Source organism: Chrysemys picta, chromosome 8 (genome assembly GCF_011386835.1).
Source record: "Chrysemys picta bellii isolate R12L10 chromosome 8, ASM1138683v2, whole genome shotgun sequence".
Lineage (NCBI taxonomy): Eukaryota > Metazoa > Chordata > Testudines > Emydidae > Chrysemys > Chrysemys picta.
Genome location: NC_088798.1, coordinates 28,742,096 through 28,763,624, shown reverse-complemented (window position 1 = coordinate 28,763,624; position 21,529 = coordinate 28,742,096). Strand labels below are relative to the sequence as shown.

General features: G+C 42.5%; 1 protein-coding gene across 1 annotated transcript in view; it reads left to right on the top strand.

Moving 5' to 3' along the window:
* Positions 1-1,084: 1,084 nt before the first annotated feature.
* Positions 1,085-21,529, top strand: part of LOC101944737 (uricase-like) — a 30,894-nt gene continuing 10,449 nt past the window's right edge. Inside the window, exons 1-2 of the mRNA XM_024103821.3 lie at positions 1,085-1,238; positions 20,065-20,283. Coding sequence (XP_023959589.1) covers positions 1,209-1,238; positions 20,065-20,283 — 249 coding nt within the window. The 5' untranslated portion in view covers positions 1,085-1,208. The remainder of the gene's footprint in view (positions 1,239-20,064; positions 20,284-21,529) is intronic.

The following is a 21,529-nucleotide window of genomic DNA, read 5'->3' as shown; positions in this document are numbered from 1 at the left end:
GAGACACTGTGCCTCAATCCATGCTGCTTCTCTCCAAGCTGTTCTGAACAGTGAGAGAGGAAGGATGGTTTAGTGCTTAGGGCACTAACGTAGGACTTGGGAAACAAGGGGTCAAGTCCCTGCTCCACCACAGACTTCCTGTGTGACCTGGGCAAGTCATTTAGCTTCTCTGTGCCTCCGGTCTCCATCTGCAAAATGGAGTTCATAATTCCTTCCTTCCTCCCTGGGGTGTTATGAGGGTAAATACAAATAATGTTTGTGGGATGCTCAGATACTATGGTAATGGGGGCAGATAAGGACCTAAGATAGATAATCATCCAGTACTGATCTCTGGGACATGCACCCCTCTGAACTTCATCATGGCTAAGCATCAGAGTAACCTGCCCCTCTCCAGAGCCTAGGAAACCACACATGCATAGGGCCTCTTTGATGTCATTCCTAGCAGCCAGCATGGCAGAGTTATGGACTGCTCCCAGGGGTTGAGGTCTGGCAGCACACAAGGTATTTCTAGACTGCAATCATAGGGTGTGATTGCAGCTTGTGTAGAGATAGCTTGAGTCCTGGAGCAGTGAAGCCATTTTAGTGTGGGCTGCAAAACCTACGTGAAACCCTGGGTAACTGCTGGAGTAGCCCATGTTGCTACAGCTTCACTACTCTGGGACCTGAGCTAGCTAGATTAGATTTAAACTAGCTTGGGTACGTCTACTCCCACTGACGTACTCGACCCTGTTACTGCAATTTAGACCTACCCATAGACACAACAGGGTTGATGCTGAGTAGACATCCCCCACTGCAGGATTACACTAGCTTTTAGTGGGACCGAATATCGTTCATGTCTTAGCTTGTGCCATAGACTACGACAGAGTTACGATTTCACCCTTGGAATTTTTTTAGTGATTGTTTTGTCTTTGAAGTGCTGCTTCCACTTAAATGGAACTCCCATTGACTTCAGTGGGATCAAGATCAGGATCAGTCCCCTTGTCTCTGTATTAGCTGTAGCTTTCTTTTTTGCCATAGATATTTTCCTCCCTAAAGTTTCTGCCCAGGGCAGAAAAAAAATGCTGTGCTACTGAATGGTGAAATATTTACATTTGTGAGGCCACGCCCTCGATCATTGCTCCTCCTCTGACATTAAGATGACACCTTTTATAGAGCAGCAGCAGCAGCAGTAATTACTCTTCTCAGTGATCCAGGACTCGGAGGTAACAATGCAGCGGCCAGCGGTGTGTCACCTGCCAGTAAGTTTTAACAAAAGATACTAATTTTCTCTCAATGCAGTGAAAAGCAGTGATGTTAAATGTTAAGATATATTTTTGTGCTCACCTATTTATTTTAAAGCTGTCAAATCAGTTTAGTACAGAGTTCACCGGCAACTAAACGTGACCTGTTTAGCATCTAAAACTGAGTAGAAAAGAATGTGTCAGTTGGGAGATAAGATGAAATAAGGTAAAACTTCTAAGCAGAGGAGTTTATAACCTAATTTTGATTTTTATCTGTAAACCAAAAAGGGTATAAACAAAGGCATTTACTAACAACACCCAAATGAAAGAATGTGAAGAACCCAACTTGCTTGTTATGTGTGCCCTTTATTTAATTTGTGCATTTCTCTCAGCCTGGGCAGCGAAAATGAATGAATTACTTTAATTTTCAGGTTCTCTGCTCTAATGTTTGGGTTGCAAATGTTGCAGGGGAAATTTTATTAGTTTAAAACCAACTGTTGTAATTGGAATTTTTTTTTTAAAAACTGATCTGTTGGTTTTAAACTTCTTTTTACAAGATTTAACGTTGGGTCAAATCTAAGTTCACTCTAATGAATTGGTTTGTGTCACTGTTTAAGTCATGGACATTTCCCTCTTATTTTTAGCATATTCAATAATCTTTTAATTTCACTTTTCACTGGTGCTTGTAGATATAGAAAGGGTTTGGAGGGCTAGACAGTTTTGTCTCTACCTCACTTCATTTTTTCTTCACTGCTTAAGTGTAGTCCCCCCCCCCCAGATTAGTTTTCTCTGATCTTACACTGAAATGTTCAATTCAGTATTTATTTCTGTGTGTGAAATCTCTTCTCTCTTTCCCCAAGACATTCAAGTGGAGATGTCTGATTTCTGTCCCTGAATCTGCTACTAACCAGGACAAGTCACTTCAGTTTATGCCTTTCATTGTAATCTCTCTCTGCCTGAGTTTCCCCATCATTAAAATGGGGTGAATGATGCTTAACCTTTGTAAAGTCCAGTGAGTTATAGGGAAGGAAAGTGCTATAAACAGGAAGTGCTAATTATTTCCTCTTTCTCTTGGTTCTTTGCTATCCTGCCCCATGGCCTCTAACCTCTTCCATTCCCCTCCACCTCAGAGTTTCTCTGTAAATCTCCATTTTCCTTTTCCCCAGGTCCTCTGTTCCACCCCTCTGAGTCTGCTTTCCCCAGTCCCGAGAGCACTTTCTCTCCCTGGGTCCAGTTCCCCTCACTCCTTTCTTGGATTCTCTGTTCCTTTTTCCCCACCCTTAAGGGAGGCCTCCCCTTCCTATCTTGTTCTCTTCCCCCACATCTTGGGTTTTCTATTCCCACATTGTCCTTCTATCCTCCGTCTCTCTCTAACCATCATTCCCTACCTCCACTGCTATTGGCTCTTCACCTCTCATGCCTCCTGCAACCTCACTCCCTTTCTCGTTTCTCTCTCTCCATCAGTTGTCTTCTCATCTCCTGCCTTGGGTCCTTTGTTTCCCTGACTTGCTCTCTCCTCCTCCAATTCTCATCTCCTGTCTCCTGAGTTCTCCTCCTCATTTCACTCTCCTCTTCACTCCCATTTCCCCAGTCCCTTGCCTTTTTGCACAGGTGATTGCAGAGAGGAGGGGTAGGCAGGGCTCTCAGGCAACTGGGAACAATTGTAGTAACTGCTCTCCCCTGCACACAGTGACCCCTGCAGAGGCAGAGGCAGAACTGCTTCTGTGTTCTGTGCCCTGCTCATTCTCTGCCCACCACCTCGCTATGCATGTGCTAAAGCAAAATGGCCAGCTCTATTTCTCTCTCCTTGCAGGTCCCATTTGCTTTCAGGGTGAGGGTGATCATATCTATATGGATTGGAAGGTGTGCAGGTGACAGGGAAAGATGCAGGTCTCACCTGCACAATGCATTTGAGTTACTAGACCTATAAGAGAGATATGGAGCAGATTCCTGAGCCAGAGGAAACTTTAAATGCACTCTAATCCCATCTAGGCATTTCTAATGCACCAACGCCAGGGTACTGAGCATAGATCCTGAGAACAATCAGACCAATGCATAAGCACATGTATTTGCAAAGCTGCATTGAAGAGATATAAATATTGACTTCCCATAGAGAGAGGCTTAGACAAGAGAGGGGTGTGACGCAAACTCTCGATCTCAATACCCCAACAGTCTGGGGTGTTTGAAATACAAGTCCAAAATGTATGGCTTAATCACATAGCTTTTAGTGAGTCTTGCAATTTTTATAATATAAAACGTAAGTGCAAATGTGTGCATTGTTACTAAATAACACCCCAAGCTGTGGGAAATGATGGGGCTAGGTCACGCAGAAGTATAAAGGGTTAAATGTTCAGGTTACTGCACTAAGATGCAAAATTATGTGAATAATTTGTACACACAATTACTATGATGCATAAAGTGTATAACTCTGTGCAAATGTAAGCTGTTGGCACCAATAGCTAACAGATTTACATGCACAACTGCAGTACCCGCTTGGACAAATTAGACATGCATTTGTGCACACAGTTGGATGCCTAAACTTTTTGAAAATCTGGCTCCAAAATTATTTAAAAAACCCAAAACTCCAAATTCAGTTTTTTAACTAGGCAACTGAGTATAATGCAGTCCTTCAGAGAGGCCAAGATGTCATGTGATCTTCCTGCCATCTTGTAGTTGGCACATTTATCCACATGCTTTTTTGCCTTCCTTCCCCTGAACTGGAGAGTTCGTGGGTTTCCTGATCCTGATTCTGCCTAGCTGCTATCTTTAAAAGCCAAAGAGGAAAGCAGCAAGAAGAAAATCCTTCCTGATTCACAGCAGCTAAGTCAGAATCAAGGATGAGAATAACCTGCCTAGCCAGACTTTCAGAGGTTGGGGAGCAGATAATATTGCAGCACCAATGGAAAGGATTACATTCTCCATTAAATTTGGCATGGTTTTATAGAACCCTATTACATTTCTATAGAACCGAGCTGGTTTCATCTCTATTATATTCTAGAGGATTGTTCCATAAGGGGAATGTTCTTAAGCTGCTGCCCTCTGAGTTTTAGAGCACATCATAGGCAGTTCACAGAGTATTCAACACCTCTCAGTCTCCAAAGTCCAAATTTCTGGGACACATTGTAGAACAATGACCTGAAGTAAGAGATGTGAAAAACAAAGGAACACAAGAATCTCTAAATATTAAAGGACTCGTTAAAAACATAAATAATGTTGTCTATCATCCCAGTGTCACGAGTCAACTTTTCTGATGTCACCAAATTACAGAAAGCAAGTTATTACAGGACCAGTTTGGGATGGAGGCCAATCTGGGTTTTAAGAGAGGGACATCCCTTCTAATGACTTGCACCACGTTCTAGTAAAATTTCAGTACCGTAGAAGTTCTCCTGCACAACTTAATACAACACACCCTCCTCTCTCACATCTCTGTTCACTTCTCCAATTCACAGCAGGTAGGAATATGAATGATTGTTGACCTATCACACACAAATTTGAATGGTCCTGGATTGCAGTGAAGACAATATTCTGCTCTTATAAAGCTGCACTGTTTGAACATTGTTCCAGCACTGCAAAGTGGTCAGTTGGATGGGAGCACATTCCTTACTTCTACTCATCTTTCAAGAGTCTCATAATTGTCCGCAAACATCTCATGTGCAAATCTCAGATCAGCAAAATTATAAAAAACAATGAAATAATATTAAAATCAACAGGAGTCACTGACATCACTTACAATGTACATTAACCTTTTGTCAATAACAAGCTGGATAATTTTTTCCTTATGCTCATTAATATTTTACTATTTCACTTTTTAAAAATAATTAACACATCAAATATACCTTATACAATATACCTCATGTATTAAAATCTAAGTAGGGAAGGATCTTTACTCTTAAGTAAATGGATTAAAAAGCCTATGGAAAAATATATTCTGAACAATGTAATCTATTTAAAATGGAAAGGATATAAAATTTAGCTCATCAATAGATCCCACTTTTTAAATGTCTTTGGTTGATCCCTGAGCTGATTAGTAGTATGTTCTAAAAGGTTCTGAGGACCAATTGCTGAGAATCCGGAAGGACTGGTCTCTTAATCCATTCTGACCTTGAAGATACAGGTTCAATATCTCAGTATAAAACCTAATGAATCTAATGTATAATCTGGGTATTTATAAAGTACCTAATCACTGTGGTATCCAAGGCATGACGTTCCACTCTAGGATCACAGTACATTGGAGTAGAGAGCAGAAACCATTCAGATTTTGCCACACTTTTCCTTGTGTTTTTAGTTTTTTTCCCCCTTCTCTCGTTGTCATTTTCTATCTGTAGCTATGGAGTCTGGTCTTTCTTTAGCTCTGTTGTTGTAGGAAGGATGTTGTGAAAAAGCAGGTCTTGCATCATGCTGTGAACACAGTTAGCCTTGGGCTCATACTGATTTCTAGTGCTGAGGCATCTCACAGACTGTGGCAGACACCTGCCAATGCTGTACCTCCAGCTTCTGCATATTTCACCATGGGCACAGATGGCTTCATGCCTTTTAATGCAATTAGGGGGCTGACTAACCCAGAAAAGTATTTTTCTGAATACCTGAAAATAAAGGTATAATCATATTCACATAGTAGTTCATATAAATTAATATATGGGTGTAGGTGTTTCTGGAAATAATTATGGAGCGTAGTGATGACTCCAGTGATGTGTTGCCAATTTTTAAAGAAGGGGCTCCCACAAAGTTGTTCTTCCTCTCCTTGTCTAAACTTTGGGAGCTAGAGGTGTATATGCATGAAGAAAATAGAAGGGCCAAATAATTTTTTCATTTGTTTCTTCAAAAATAACCCTCTCTTGCTGTAACCACAGCCAAGCTGAAAGGAATCACTAGTTGGTAGTAGAGTAGGATGAGAAGAAGGTACGTACCATAAGTTGACGTTACATTTCCTTGCTGTTGTGAGTTTGTGTCAGGCATGCTGGGGCTGATCCTCAGCAGGTGTAAATTGTCATAGCACAGTTTACCCCAACTAAGCATCTGCCTTCTTGGGTCTGATTTTTACATCTTCTGCTCCCTTAGCAAGCAGCTTTAGTTCGTTTTAATGTTCCCATTTTGTCTGAGTGGGATAGTGCTCCCCTGCCAGAACAGCCATGGGGATGTCTCCTGCAGACACACCAGAAAAAGGATTAGGCAACAGCTCTCCCCCATCTCCGGGCCATAGGTCTGAGGCATCAGCCTTCTTAAAGCAGCAGCCTCATCTCAACTGGATCCCCTCAGAGGCAGCACAGAAAAGATCCTAGTGGGTTTCTTCTCCAGCAGCAGAACCTTCACTCCAGAACAGAGGATGAGGTGGGCAGCAGAGGGAGAACAAAATTGGGATATTCTTTTTAATCACCTGAACAGCAGATATCGTTGTATTCGGTGTTTAACTTCTTGACAACAGAGTGGCAGATTTAAAAAGAAAAATGTACACATATGTATTTTAAAAAGTGTAGGTATTTCAAATCTAGATGACTGACTATAACATATACTAGCTTTCTGAATCAATGAAGTACAATATAAGTTTCACTCAGGTTGCCTGAGATCCCATCCTTTTAAAAGATCCATAGAGTTTCTTATTGATCATAGTACTCTTTAGGGAAATGAAGAGACTGGGATATCTATTCTTTCTTTATGCTTGCCGTAGTATGTTGACAGTAGATACCTTTCATTTGTCATGAAAATACAATGAAAGCAAAAACTAATCAAAGCTGCTTCAAATCAAAGAGAACCAGAATTGCAGTTGCACCTGTTTCTATACCCAAAAAATGTGTGATACATAAACCAGGCATATAGATGATCATATTGCTGTAACACTTATCCTTCCTCACCCCATCTCCTCCCTACTGTTTTTCACTGTTACTCATTGTGTCACATCTAAAATGTAGACTCTAAGCTCCTTGGGGTAGGGGCTGTGTCTTATTTGTCTTCTGTGAAGCATCTCTTACACTTTTGAGTGTTGTATAATAAGATAATCAAGAATAAGAATTAAAATGTACCCTTTGAATGTCTGGTTGCGAAGACTAACTTTTGGCCTGGAGGCCAGAATTATCAGACAACAGTTAAAGTGGTAGTTTGAGTCCTGAGATGCTCCTGGCTATTGAACACTATGACACAGCATCTGACACAGGAGGTACAAGCTGTGCACCAAGGTGGTCAATTTGGTAAAGCAGCTCCATCTGCGGACACCTAGGCAGAGTAGGTGTGTTTATGCAAATACGGTCCACTCCTGAAGTCGTTTTCCCCCAGGTTGTCACCAGATGTCAGGGGAGAGCGCATTCAGACCCTGCTTACATTCTCCTCACAGCTGAGAATTTGTCATCCTGGCCAATTGCACTCCATATTAGACCAGGTCCACTAGTTTTCCCGTAGGATGTCTCTTATGGTTGCCACATGCCTGTGAGCCAAAGTGTATCAGTTCTTCACTAGCACTCCAGAAGCATCATAAGTTAGCCTGTTTACTGGCCTGATAACCCTGTCATGCCTATTAAGAATGGGCATTGCTAGGGCAGGGGGGACTTCTTCTTAGGCATAGGCCCATGCATCTCCTATTCTAGTACTGGAGGGTCCAGAGCAGCAGGGACACCTTTCACCTGTTTGTCCCCACTGTCCAACAACCTAGCGGGTTATCTGATTCCTGTCTTTCTTCAAGGAGGTCTGGAAGCACTGATTGGGCAGACTTCTTACTCCAGGTTGGTCTCATTGGTGGTATGGATTTGCCAGCAATAGGTCTAAAGCTTCTGCCATGCGATTTAGGAATGAAGAAGTAGAGCTCTCACTGAGTTCAGCAAATTGAGGCCAGAATCTGGTCTCCATTCTAGGATATACCATGGCAGTGTTCTCCTCTTCAGACTCACTCTCAGATGCTTTGGGTAGTGGTGGATTAACCCCAGGTGGCCCAATACCTGTGCTGGAAGATGGCTTCGGTACAGCACCTTTTTGCCACCCAGGTCCCATGCCATGGCACATTTTGTAAGGGAGTGCCTACTAATTCTCCCACTGGGAGTAAGAGGTTCCATGTACTGTCTTTATTTGCATTGATCCCATCTCAGGTCTGATTTTGTAGACTGGCAGATCTCCCAGTTTTTTCACCCCCAGGTAAAGTAGTGCCTTCCATCTGTCAAGTAATTTGTGCTGGCCAGCAACTCCCAAATTTTGCAATAGAACTCTGTCTCCTAGCTGGAGCTCCTACAACCCCCGCCCCCCCAGCATCATACTGGTGCTTGTTACTGTCTGCATTCTTGCAAGCTGCAGCCATAGCTGAGTGATCAGCATCCCACAACTTCTCTTAATTGGGAGACATATTGCTGGTGCGTCTCAGACCTATGTCTATCCTCTGATACACCAAAGCACAGGTCCATGGGTAATCTGGTTCTTGCCCAAACATCAGGATTTATGGTGTAACTCCCATAGCATCATTCTTTGTGGCAGTGTAGGCATGCACCAAAACTATAACATGCTGGCTCAAAGTTATTGTCTGCTCTGGACATAAAGTCCCAGCATATTTAACAGAGTTTGATTAAACTGCTCTGGCTGAGGGTCACCTTGTGGTGATGAGGGGGTGTTCTGGACTTTTTAATTCCTGTGATCCTGAGCACCACCTTCAGAAGGTAACTCTCAAAATCCCATCGTAGGTTGGAATGAATACAAGCTGGATGTTCATACACTGAAAAATATTTCTCACACAACACTCAAGCAACAGTAGTGGCCTTCTGGTCACATGTTGGATATGCCTGCGCATACCACATAAAATGGTTAGTCACTAATAAAATGTTCCCAATATTCTCTGTCCACTTCTAAAAACAAGAAGTCAATGGATACCAGCTGGTTTGCTGCTGGTAATATTCTCCAGATACACAGCTCTAATGGACAGTTTTCCTTTGAACCCACCGAGCATTTCTTGTGAACATCCTAGGACATCCAGGGAGTTGGAAGCATTGCAGCCAGGACTTCATGTTGTGATTCTCTGCTGGGTCCAGATACCTCAGTTTTACATGTGCTGCCTTCTTGCAATCTGCTGCCTCTTGTGTTTCGAATTCAGCAAGCTACCATGCTATGCATTATGGGGTGTTTTATATCATGTCTCTTTATGCATATCATGATAAACACACTAAGTGCAAACAACAGGCAACAGAGGGCAGGTGGGATCATCCACTGCTCCCATTTATTACTGCCCCCTCGCTTATGCAGTGACTACCTCTTGTACCATTGTGCTTCTGTTAAGATCTCCAGATTCATATGAAAGTTCAGTGAACCATAGGTCAATTCATTCATCCCCCTTTCCTCATTAAACAGGACCCAGAAATCAGTTCTTCTTCAAGAAACCCCCACAAATGCTCTGAGTTGCCTCTCTTGGCATTCTGTACACTTTGCAGTTGAATTCTGGTTTCTGAGGAGGAAAGGGGAAGGAAATCTTTGCCTACTGCTTGTGGTGGATGGGCATTTGCTTTGCAATATCAGCCTCCTCTGCAGACATTTTCCAGGGGTGGGGGAGAAGAGAGAATCAGTCATGTAGACTGAGTGCACATATAGTGAGGTACAGAAATATTAGGAGTGGTGACTGACCATACGCCAGTAATTGATAGAGACAACTCAGAAAAAATTTATAATCCTGCAACAGGGATATGGTCTTGCACCAAAACCCAAGATCTAAAAACAGCTGTACTTCTGAAATATGAATACAAATCTAGGTTAAAATTTTGCAAATGGCCCTTGTCTTTATAATAAGCCAAACCAAAACTTCTAAACCAAACACACCTAGTGTTGAAAATCCAGATCCAAAGTAAATGGACTGGGCCCATTTCTACTGAAATTGCAAATGAAATGACACTTGTATCTATATTATATGTATAGATATTAGCATTTCCCCATTTTTCCTCTAACATATATAGAATATTTCTGTCTGCTGCAGATACATATTGATGAAAGAGAAAGATCATAAACAGAACATTTTATTTGCTCATTTGTGTCTTGCAAATGTATTTTATTCATTTATTTATTTGTTGCAGAAGAGTAAAACACACTAGAATCACTTCTGAGCAATTATGGTTTAAAGTAGGATTATCTCTAAAAAGTATAATTGTGTAAAAAAGGCACCTTCTTTCTCCACAGATCTGCTTGCCTCCCAGTCTGTGTTCAGTCACATTAGTTAGCTCTAGGATCTAATCCAGTGCCAACTAAAGTCAATGGAAAGACTCCCATTGACTTCAGTGACTTCTCATTAACTTCCCCTGAGCAGGCCTATCAAGGGATACATTCACCACTGTGGCAACACATTGTGGCCCACCTGGGGATTAGCTCATGACCAATCTGAGGATCCCTCTTTCAGTTTCTTGCTCCATGGTCTGTCTCGCTCTCTGGGGTCAGGTTACTCCCTCTTCATCACTCAGGGTGATTTTCGTGGCTTAGCCCTCTGGCCAGGTAATTTATAGTTTTCCCCTTCAGGGGTAGTATCAAAGTCCCAGTGGATGACCATCTCAGGTAGTCTTCCACTACACTTCTCAGACTATACCACTTCCCCAGTGGCTGGTAGGGGAACACAGCCCTTGCACTACTCTGGGTTCCAGCAAGGGACCCCTCTACCCAGGAACTTCAGTCTGCTCATTCCCAGACCTACCTCGCTGCTGTTTCCCTGAGCTCCTTACTACTTCCCTTCCTACCTTCTGACTTGCCTCTGGGTTACCAGTAGAGATTCCTCTGCTCCCTATAGCTATTTCACCACTCTGGGGTTCTTGCCAGAGTCTGTATCTCAAGGCAGGATCTCAGGGCTTGCTTCTTCTAGAAATCTCCCTTGTCTGTTACCAACTCTCCTCCTCCTCCTCTTAGGGAGTGACTGCAGAGTTCCTCCCTGCAGCCCTCTCTTAGCACCAACTTCTACTCTATGTCTAGCCCAGCTCTTCCCACAGCTGGGCTTCATCAGCCAGCAAGCCTTATCAGCTCTCACTCTCCTCCAGGTGCAGCCTGTAACAGGGTTAATTGGCCCTTTCTCTCTACTCAGGACTTGTGTGTGTAGGGACCTCATCACAGGGCCACAAATGACAAATATATAGAGCAGGAGTTTCTTAGTGCTTTTTTTGCTCCTGTTAAGCCTGCAGAACCAAAATAGCTTAAAGAGAGTGAGCTGGATTCTGTTCCTTCTTATGTTTCATCAACAGCATTTTTTACTAAGCACCAACCAGTTACATCTGTGCAAACACACTTAAGGCAATGGGGTTGCACATGTGTTACTGAGGGCTCACTCTAGCAAGCAGAACCTTTATTACTGGCGAAAAGGCCAGAGAAGGAAAGAACAGAGCTTGACTCTTAGAGCCACGATTGAGTTTAATGCACAGGAAGTTTTTAAAAATTATTTTTTACTTGTAAAAAGTTGAGCACTTTTATTGCAGAAATGATTCAGAGACAATAAACACAGAACCTCACAATACCATTTTTCAGACTAGAACTGTACCTGAAGGGAAATCTCCATACTCTCTTTATGTAATGGGTGGGTACAGTGTTTGAGAACTGTGAATCATTCATATCCATCTTTAAGAGTTATTGCAGTTTTGGTGAGGGAAGATCTAGGGTGACCAGACAGCAAGTGTGAAAAATCAGGACAGGGGGTGGGGGTAATAGGAGCCTATATAAGAAAAAGACCCACAAATTGGGACTGTCCTTATAAAATCGGGACATCTGGTCACCCTAGGAAGATCAAGTGTCGGAATTGCATCAGATTGTTGACTCATATTCAATACCTGATCCACTATAACCCTCAGATCCTTTCCAGCAGTACTACCAACTAGCCAATTATTCCCCATTTTGTAGTTGTGCATTTGATTTTTTCCTTCCTAACTGAAGTACTTCGCCCTTATCTTTTATTGAATTCATCTTATTGAATTCAGACCAATTCTCCAATTTGTCAAGGTCATTTTGAATTCTAATCCTGTCCTTCAAAGTGCTTGCAATCCTCCAACCTTGAAAATATTGAATAATAGCAGACCCAGGACTGACCCCTGCAGAACACCACTGGATATACCTGCCCAGTCTGACAGTGAACCATTGATAACTACTCTTTTGAGTATGGTGTTTCAACCAGGTGTGCTCCCACTTTATAGTAAATTCATCTAGACTGCATTTGCCTAGTTTGCTTATGAGAATATCCTGTGGGATTGTGTCAAAAGCCTTACTAAAATCAAGTTATATCAGGTCTAAAACTTTCTTCCTATCCACTATGCCAGTAACCCTATCAAAGAAGGAAATTAGATTGCTTTAGCATGAGTTGTTCTTGGCAATTCCATGCTGGCTGTTCCTTATCACACTATTATCCTCTAGGTGCTCATAAACTGATGATTTAATAATTTGTTCCAATACGTTTCCAGGTATCAAAGTTAGGCTGACTGGTCTATAATTCCCAGGGTCCTCTTTGTTCCAGAATTTACAAAGATAATCACTAATGGCTCCGAGATTGCTTCAGCTAGTTCCTTAAGTACCTTAGGATGAGTATCATCAGGCCCTGCTGACTTAAATACATCTAATTTATCTAAATATTCTTTAACCTTTCTTTCCCTATTTTGGCTTGTGTTCCTTCTCCCTTGTTGCTAATATTAACTGTATTGAGCAGCTGGTCACCATTAACTTTTTTAGCGAAGAGTGAAGCAGAATAGGCATTAAACACCTCAGCCTTCATGATGTCATCCGTTATCAGCTTTCCTTCCTGGCTAAAGAGAGGACCAACATTTTCCTTCATCTTTCTCTTGCTCCCAATGTATTTAAAGAACCTTTTCTTACTGCCTTTTTGTACCTTGCTAGGTGTAAGTCATTTTGTGCCTCAGCTTTTCTGATTTTGTCCCTACATGCATGTGCTATTCTTTTGTATTCTTCCTTAGCAATTTATCAATGTTTCCACTTTTTGTAGGATTATTTTTTGATATTCAGGTCTGGTTGGCATGTGAACCACCAGCTTGGGGAGGCTAGCCCCTGGCCCAGCCCCTTCTGCCCAAGGCCCACCCCCGCTGGAGCCCAAAACCCTCCCCCTGAGGCCACCGCAGCCCTCCCGCCACCCAGCCTTGGGCCACAGGAATGCCCTAGCCCCGGAGCGCTGGATGGGCAGGCCGCATGGTCCCCACTGCCGCAGCGCCAGGTGGGAGACATGGCCCCCTGAGTCACAGCGTGCTGGGTGGGTGCGGCCCCAGCTGCCTGGAATCCTGGGCCGCAGGCCGGCCCCCTCTTGCCCTAGCCCCAGCCCATGATAGGGGAAGAGCACGGGCGGGAAGCAGGAGGGGGTCTGGGGGCAGAGCGTGGGCAGGGCCACACAGGGCTGTTTGGGGAAGCTCAGCCTCCCAGGCCTGCGATACCTGCTGCCCATGTTTTCAGGTCATTAAAGAGCTTCTGATGGAGCCATGTTGGCCTCTTACAGTTCTTCTGATCTTTCCTTTCTATCTTTCCTTCACATCAGGGTATTTTGTAGTTGTGCCTTTAAAATTGTCTCCTTCAGAAACTGCCATGTCTCTTGAACTCCTTTTCCCCTTAGATTTTCTTCCTGTGGGAGTTTACCTACCAGTTTTCTAGGGTGACCAGGTGTCCCGATTTTATAGGGACAGTCCCAATATTTGGGGCTTTTTTTTTTAATATCAGGGGGTAGCCGTGTTAGTCTGTATCTACAAAAACAACAAGGAGTCTGGTGGCACCTTAAAGACTAACAGATTTATTTGGGCATAAGCTTTCGTGAGTAAAAACCTCACTTCTTGCATCCGAAGAAGTGAGGTTTTTACTCACGAAAGCTTATGCCCAAATAAATCTGTTAGTCTTTAAGGTGCCACCAGACTCCTTGTTGTTTTTTTTTATAGGGGCTCCTATTACCCCCCCACACACACACACCCCGTCCCGATTTTTCACATTTGCTATCTGGTGACACTACAGTTCTCCGCATTTGTTAAAGTCTGCTTTTTTGAAGTCCATTGTCCTTGTTCTGCTTCTCTCACTCCTTTCTTTCCTTAGAATCATGAAATCTATTATTTCATGATCACTTTCACCCAAATTGTTCAGATTCGCAACCAAGCCTCCATATTGGTCAGAATCAAGTCTAAAATGGCTGTCTCCCTGGTTACTTTCTCCATTTTCTGAAACAAAAAGTTGTCCTCAATAAATTCCAAGAACTTACTGGAAATGATGTGTTTTGCCATATTACTTTTCCAACAGATGTCTGGGTAATTAAACCTCCGCCCCCTGGCACCTTATCAAGTTTTATGTTTTGGATATTTCTGTTATTTGTTCACAAAAATGCCTTATCCACCTCCTCTAACTGGAACATAGGAAACGATTAAAAATATAGCCAAGATTAACATGCAGTCTCTAACTCACTTCTTTGTGATCAGATATGGGGGGGATAGTGACTTTACACTCTGTAGATTATGGAAAGTTGTGAAGTTGCGTAGAACTGAAGGGCAAAGAACAGTTGTGCTCAGAACAATAAGGAGGAAACTTTACGTACTAGATTATATAGGTGGAAATACTAGTTATACACATAAGGCTTAATTTTGACACCCAAACTTAGGTTGGGCTTGATTATCCACTTCCTTTCTTTTTGTGTAGTCTTTTATATGGGTGTAAAATGTGTATAAATTGCAACCACTTTGATCTGATATGATTTTACAACCACTTTGTGCAAGTGTAAATGTTTATGCCAGATTTGAGGCAATGTAATATCATGGCATCAAGTAGTATGTTTTTGTAGAAATATCACCGAGATTCCAATGAGAGTACTCACAGGTTAAAATACTGCTCAGCATGAGTAAGGATGGCAGAATAGGACCCATAGAGATAGTGTAATAATTTTAAATATCTTTTCTATTGGTACTATATTATTTATCATTTATTATTATTATTTATTATTTGTAGTATTGTAGTGACTAGCAGCCCCAGTCCTGGGCAAGGACCTCACTGTGCTAGGTGCTGTACAAACACAGAAAAAGACAGTCCTTGCTCCAAAGAGCTTACAATCTAATTCTTAGCAATATTTTAACTGTGTGAAAGGTTTGACTTGACAACAGAAGGCACCCAAATTCATGGGGGCTTCTTGTTCTAGCCAAGCCTGCAGACAATCAGTTCTGCTCTGCTCCATGAACTTCTGTAGACCTGTGTTGGTGCAGATCAATCGAGGCATTCCTCCTTTTATTAAAATAAATCTTATCAATTAAGTCACACTATGCTTATAAAAACATATTTGGGCTCTGGCACTGGTTTCATTTAATTTATATTTTAGAAGGTTTAAGTAAACATGTTAACAAATGATAATGAAATATGCCTTGCCTTGGATTTATAAGCTTCATAAAGTTGGTTTAATGTTTGCCCCAGGGCACTCTGTGTCATATTGATCTGGAATTTACTCAATTACCAAGTTTGCATCAAAGAATCCATGTACATGTACTCCAACCCAGTCCCGGGACTCTCTTTTCTTATATACTTTGGTAACTTGTAAAGAACAAACCTTCAACAATGAAGGATTACTAGAAATTATAAATCATCCTATTGGGATGGATAAGCCAACATCCCCTTCTGCTATGTGCCACAGGAGAGCTTTGAGGCAGCAGGGCCTCCCGCAGAGAGAACTGTATCCATGAAAATAAACTTCAACTGAAAATATTTTAAAGTATGTACTAAAAGAAATAAAAATATATAAAACAGAAACATATCCACAGCGTGAGTCAGTGTTCTGTTATTGCCATTGTGGATGGCAGCCCTACGCAAATTTGTTCCAGAGGAAACATAAATCTTAGGCAACACTCAGCCCTAGTATAAGTGCTTGTAATTCTATTGAAGTTAACAAAATTAAATCCACTTACATTAGGTCTGACTTTGGCCCTTAGTATTCTAGACACGTTGAAGCACATCCATTGCTATTTAGAATAGTTTGCAGTGCAATTCTATGCTGAAAAATGACACTCTTATTAAACAGTTCTGCTCTCTGTGTCACGTCTAGCGACAGAAAATAATTTTTATTGTTTTTTACATCTGTTACCTCTTCAGACCTAACACAGCTAGGAGAGAAGGAGCTAGCTTCTATTCCTCCTTGTGCTTCTTCAACAGAATTGTTTAGTAAATTTCAATCACTTACACCTGCAAAAATGTGCAGAAAGCAATGGGGGGCGGGGGTGGAGGGGTTTCACAGATGTCACTGGGAGTCTAATTCGCCCTGAAGAGCCTGTTATGCCTGGGGATCCATGAAAAAGTCCCAGCTTGAGTCTCAGATCCCAGATTGAATTTCCAAGTGTAGTCACCAGAAGATGCATGTTTTTACCACCAAATTGAGCATATTTGATAATGAAATCATTAAGAGGCAATAAAAATGGCATCCAAGGTTGCCATTATTACAGTGTTACTTTTCAGAACAAATTTGTACTTTAGCAAACTGTAGCATGCTGTGTATTTACAGACTGTTAACACAGTTTAATCTTCTTCAAACTAGAGTATTCTGTATAGTCAGCAGTAGTTCAATTGACATGGATATCCCTGATGAAATAAACAGCTCCATCAAATACAGGTTTCCCTAAATACATGCCCACATGGTTATCTAGACTACTTTGAGTGCTTCATTGCAGTCAGCTATTCATTCATTCTTGTTATTATTTATCTATATTACAATAGACTCCCAAGCACATGCATAGAATGAGGCCTGATTGTGCTAGATATAGTACAAGCATACAGAGGAAACAATCCCTGCTCCAATGAGTTTATCATCTAAGTATAAAAAAGATGGAACAAGTGGGTGTTGCAGACGAACAGAAGAGACGTGCGGGGACACGGGAAAGGAATGAAATTATCAGAGCTGAATGGCTGCTTTAGTCTTTAGCTCTGTGTTGAAGCTGGCACAATCAGCAGATATCACCACTTCCTAGCCCCCCCCCACAAATCCCCTCAAAACCTCTCTCAACTCTTAGATGGGTTCTTCACATAAAGAGACCAATCTGAAGATATATTTGCAGTAGAGGAACTCACAAGGCAGCAAAACCGCAGAGCAGACTGAGCTGGAGAAATCCAAGTTGGTGGCTGCTGGATCCAGGCCCCTTTGGGGAGGAAGGGAGCAGAACAGAGGGATCCCTGCCACTAAAGAAGATTTTGATGAGCTAATTTCCAAGTTTATATCATAAAATCCTCCCTAGATGCCAAACTGGATGAAATTAAAGCTGATCTCAGTGAAATGGGAAAGACAGTGACTGGTCTGAAAACAGGCATGGGGAGAGAGTGAAAGCATAGGGTTTGCTGTAGAATAGAATTAAACGCTAGGGGAAAAAAGAGAGCGAGACCTGGTGGAGAAGGCGGACTACATGGAGAAATAACTTAAGGAACAGGGGTCTCCCTGAAGGAGTGGAGAAGAAGGAGGATCCAGTGCAATTTCTAAAGCAGGTTCTATGTATTTTCTTATTCCAAGACGACAGAGAGATTGAGATAGAGTTCGCAGAACTCTGCATGCTTAAACTGACCAATAGACATGAATTTTTTACTTCACTATTTTGTGCACAAAGAGTAAACTTTAAGATGAGCCAAGGGACTCCCTGTAGTGATGCTATTGGGGGTCATAAAGTACTGATCTTCCAGGACCACCACTCTAAAAAAAGAAGAAGGGAGCTGGCTGAAGTGACAGTGAAGTCTTCTTTTCAAACTCATTTCACTGAGGACTAGACACAGGAGTAGGATGCAATTTTGCATTTTGATAATTTTTTCAGCCAGACATGCATAAAAAAGTATTACATTTACTTTTTAAAGATAACACCCCCCAACTGTTTGGGTAACTTTGAAAGGTGGAGTAGTTTTTAAAAAAAAATCACCCGTGGCCTGATTGGACCAAGTGTGGAAAATGTTAGCCTCAAAAGATAATTTTTGAGTAAGTCCTGGGTGGGTTGTTATAATGAAAGTTACTTTCACCTTCACACTAATCTTTCTTTACTACTAACACTTTGAAATCCATTTACCAAGCCACCATCCTTGCTCCATTCAAATCATACTTAAGACCCACTTCTGCAGTGTCACAATATCCCTCCCACCCTTCCCCACATTTTTTGGACCAGTAGATGTTTGTATGACTAACGTGAGTAACCATATCCTCATAGGTTAGTAACATCAGTCTTTGCTGACCATCTCCTTTCCTTGTGTATGTTATAGCCTCACTTATGTGACAGATCCACCACTTAGTCTATAGGGTCTTTGGAGTGGGGGCCTGTCATTTACACCTTTTTGGTGAAGTATTCACCCCACTGTTGACACTTTGAAATAATAACTAATAGTAATGATAATACATTCTTTTAAATACTTAGTTGGGCTGTTACTAGAAACCTCAGTTGTTACTGGAAGTCAAACATATTTTTAAAGGTAACGGGGGAGGTGGGGGTAATGCCAACCAGAAAAAAATGAATCAACTTAATATGTAAAAGGAAACCCATGCAGAAGAAATAAGTGGGTTCCAGGGAGTTAGCAGCTTTGAAATAATGCAAGAATGCTACTGCTTCTGCTTATATTTTGTTGTTTTACAAATATGGGGAGAGGTTTAAAAGGATTTTTACACCTTTCGGCTGGCTGAATTCATGAATTTTCAGGGGCAAGCCAGAAAATGTTAGTGCAGATCTGAGCCAATGGTGTGGCTTGGCTCTCCAGTGTGAGGGACAGACTGTGATCTCATCTACAGGGAAACAAATCCAGAGCCACACAATTCTGTGTAGTCATGTGTCAGACAGGAATATATTAACGTGAAATAGGTGCCTTTTAGTTCGTTCTAGCAGGATCTACACAGAGCAGTTACAGCACAGTACTTTAGTTGGGTCACTTCCTACCACTGCTTTCCTCTCTAGGCTTCTGGCCCCAGATAAGGTAAAAAGAAAAAGAAACCAAACTGTCAGCCCCAACTGGGCTGAACATATAGCCCTGTTCCCTCAGGGGGACTTCTCTGGCACATTTGTCAGGAGCCTTCCAGATAGGTCTGTCTTCCTCCACAGCCTTCCCCTTCTGAGCTGGGTTGCTCCCTTTTCAACCTTGTCTCCAGTTGGAGCATGCAGGGCTGGAAGGGCAGGGCTACCTGGGCCCAGTACCGTCCTTTAACCCCTTCCAGGCCAGCGTGGGTTCGTACACTCCATCACAGTCTGATTGTTTCCTTGTTCTCCCCTATTTGTTGAATTAATTAATTTGCTTCTCTTATACTTAGATTGTAAGCTCTTTGGGGCAGGGACTGTCTTTTTTTAATGTGTTTGCACAGTGCCCGGTACAGTGGGGTCCTGTTCTATGATTGGGGTCCCTGGGCCCTACCATAATAGTAGTAGTAGTAATAAAATAAAATAAAATAAAATAGAAATAATTAATAATGGGCCTCATTCAGCAATGTTGTAATTCTCCTTTTATAGTGGTGTAACTCCATTGATTTCAGCCTAGCCCTGATTTCAGTGGCGTCACAGCCAATATATATATGAGGAGTAACACAATGGTACATCAGGCCTAATATCTGTAGTGGTAAGTTATATCTCCTTTTGTCAAACAGAACATTTGTTCCACACCCCAGATTACCTGGGGTGTTTGTACAGTACCCAACGCAACAGAGCCCACAATAGCTGAGGTCTTTAGGCACTACTGCAATATAAATGTTAAATACACTAATAATAGTATCTTCTTAAAATGTTTCCTTTCTTCCTGCCAAGATTTCACACCTTCACCATTACTTATTTTAATGATCATAGGTAACTACAAAAATAAAAATATCACCATTTATTGATAAAGAAACAGGTGTTTGGTCCAGCTAAGCCAGACTCTGGCTTCCATTGTAACTGGGATCTCCACTGAGTAGAAAATGCATGTGTTCTTATTGCAGAATGAAGATCTGGAAATCTTAAATGCTGAATATGGAAAGAACATGATTAAGCTTCTTCGCATTAGAAGAGATGGCAAGAAACACTGCATTAAAGAAGTGGAGGCTTGTGTACATCTTAGACTGGATTCTGTCAACGAGTACTCGCAGGGAGACAATTCTGCTGTTATCCCTACTGACACCATGAAGAACGCTGTCATTGCTTTGGCAAAATGCAACGGGGTATTTTTTTAAGCTCTTCTACTTAGTATTGTACAGATTGGTATTTGTGATGTTGTCCTGGAATGTATTTGGAAGTAGTCATTGTACTTACTTTTCTGTTGTCATTATACATCAGACCATCCTCCCTCCCCTTTCACTGTCTTGTCCTGTCCCCTGCCAAAGCTCATCCAGTTCCATAAGCTCTTCTCCAGGCAAAAGGTGAAGAGAATTTGGGTGAGATCAAAATACCTTTCATTTGTTTTTCTTCCTCTGTCTGCTTTCCAGTTTGGCACTGAGGTTCCCTTCAAGATTTTGAACTGGGTTTTTTCTTTTTCCAGTACTAATTCTTTATACAGAACATAGACTTTCTCATCTGGTATTTGGTGCACAAATGTGAATAATCTATATTTTATATATTGAAGACATTTTTAGGCTTGGCTGACCTCTCTTATCATGAATGTTTTTTGCATTTGATTAGGCCAGATCCCCTGTGTCTGATACCCCTGAACTTTGGAAAAGTATGAATCCAATTCTGGATATGAATATTGGAATTTGGACCCCTCTTTAGTTTTCGGACAGACTTTTGTCTGATAAAGCCAGCACTGTTTTCAAACCTGTCTTCGGGTACCTTTGTAATAGGCCGCCGGAGGAGAGCAGAGCCCCGGCTGGGCTCGCCGCCGCGGAGAGCAGAGCCGCGGCGGGCACTCCGCCCTCCCCCCCGGCGCTCTGGCCGCCGGGGAGAGCGGAGCCGCGGTAGGCACTCCGCCCTCCCCCCGGCACTCTGGCCGCCGGGGAGAGCGGAGCCCCGGCCGGGCTCTCTGCCCTCCTCCCGGTGCTCTGGCCGCCAGGGAGAGCGGAGCCCCGGCCGGGCTCTCCGCCCTCCTCCCAGGGCTCCGGCCGCCAGTGGAGCCACAGCGGGCTCGCCGCCCTCCCCCCCGGCACTCCGGCTGGTCAGGGAGAGCGGCCCGCGGCCGGGCTCGGCGCCCTCCCCTGCCGCACTCGGGGGGGCAGAGGGGGGGGCGGTGGGAGGCTTTTTTGCCTTGGGCGCAAAAAAGCCAGAGCCGGCCCTGGTAATAGGACAGCTGGTGCACTCTTTAATAAAATAACAATATATAATAATAATACCTAGCTCTTATATAGTGCTTTCCATCAGTAGATTGCAAAGTGCTTTACAAAGAAGGTAAGTATCACTACCCGCAGTTTAGTTTCATCAGCTAGTCTTTTAATGTCCTAATTCTATATAGCCTAATTATGTCATACTATATAC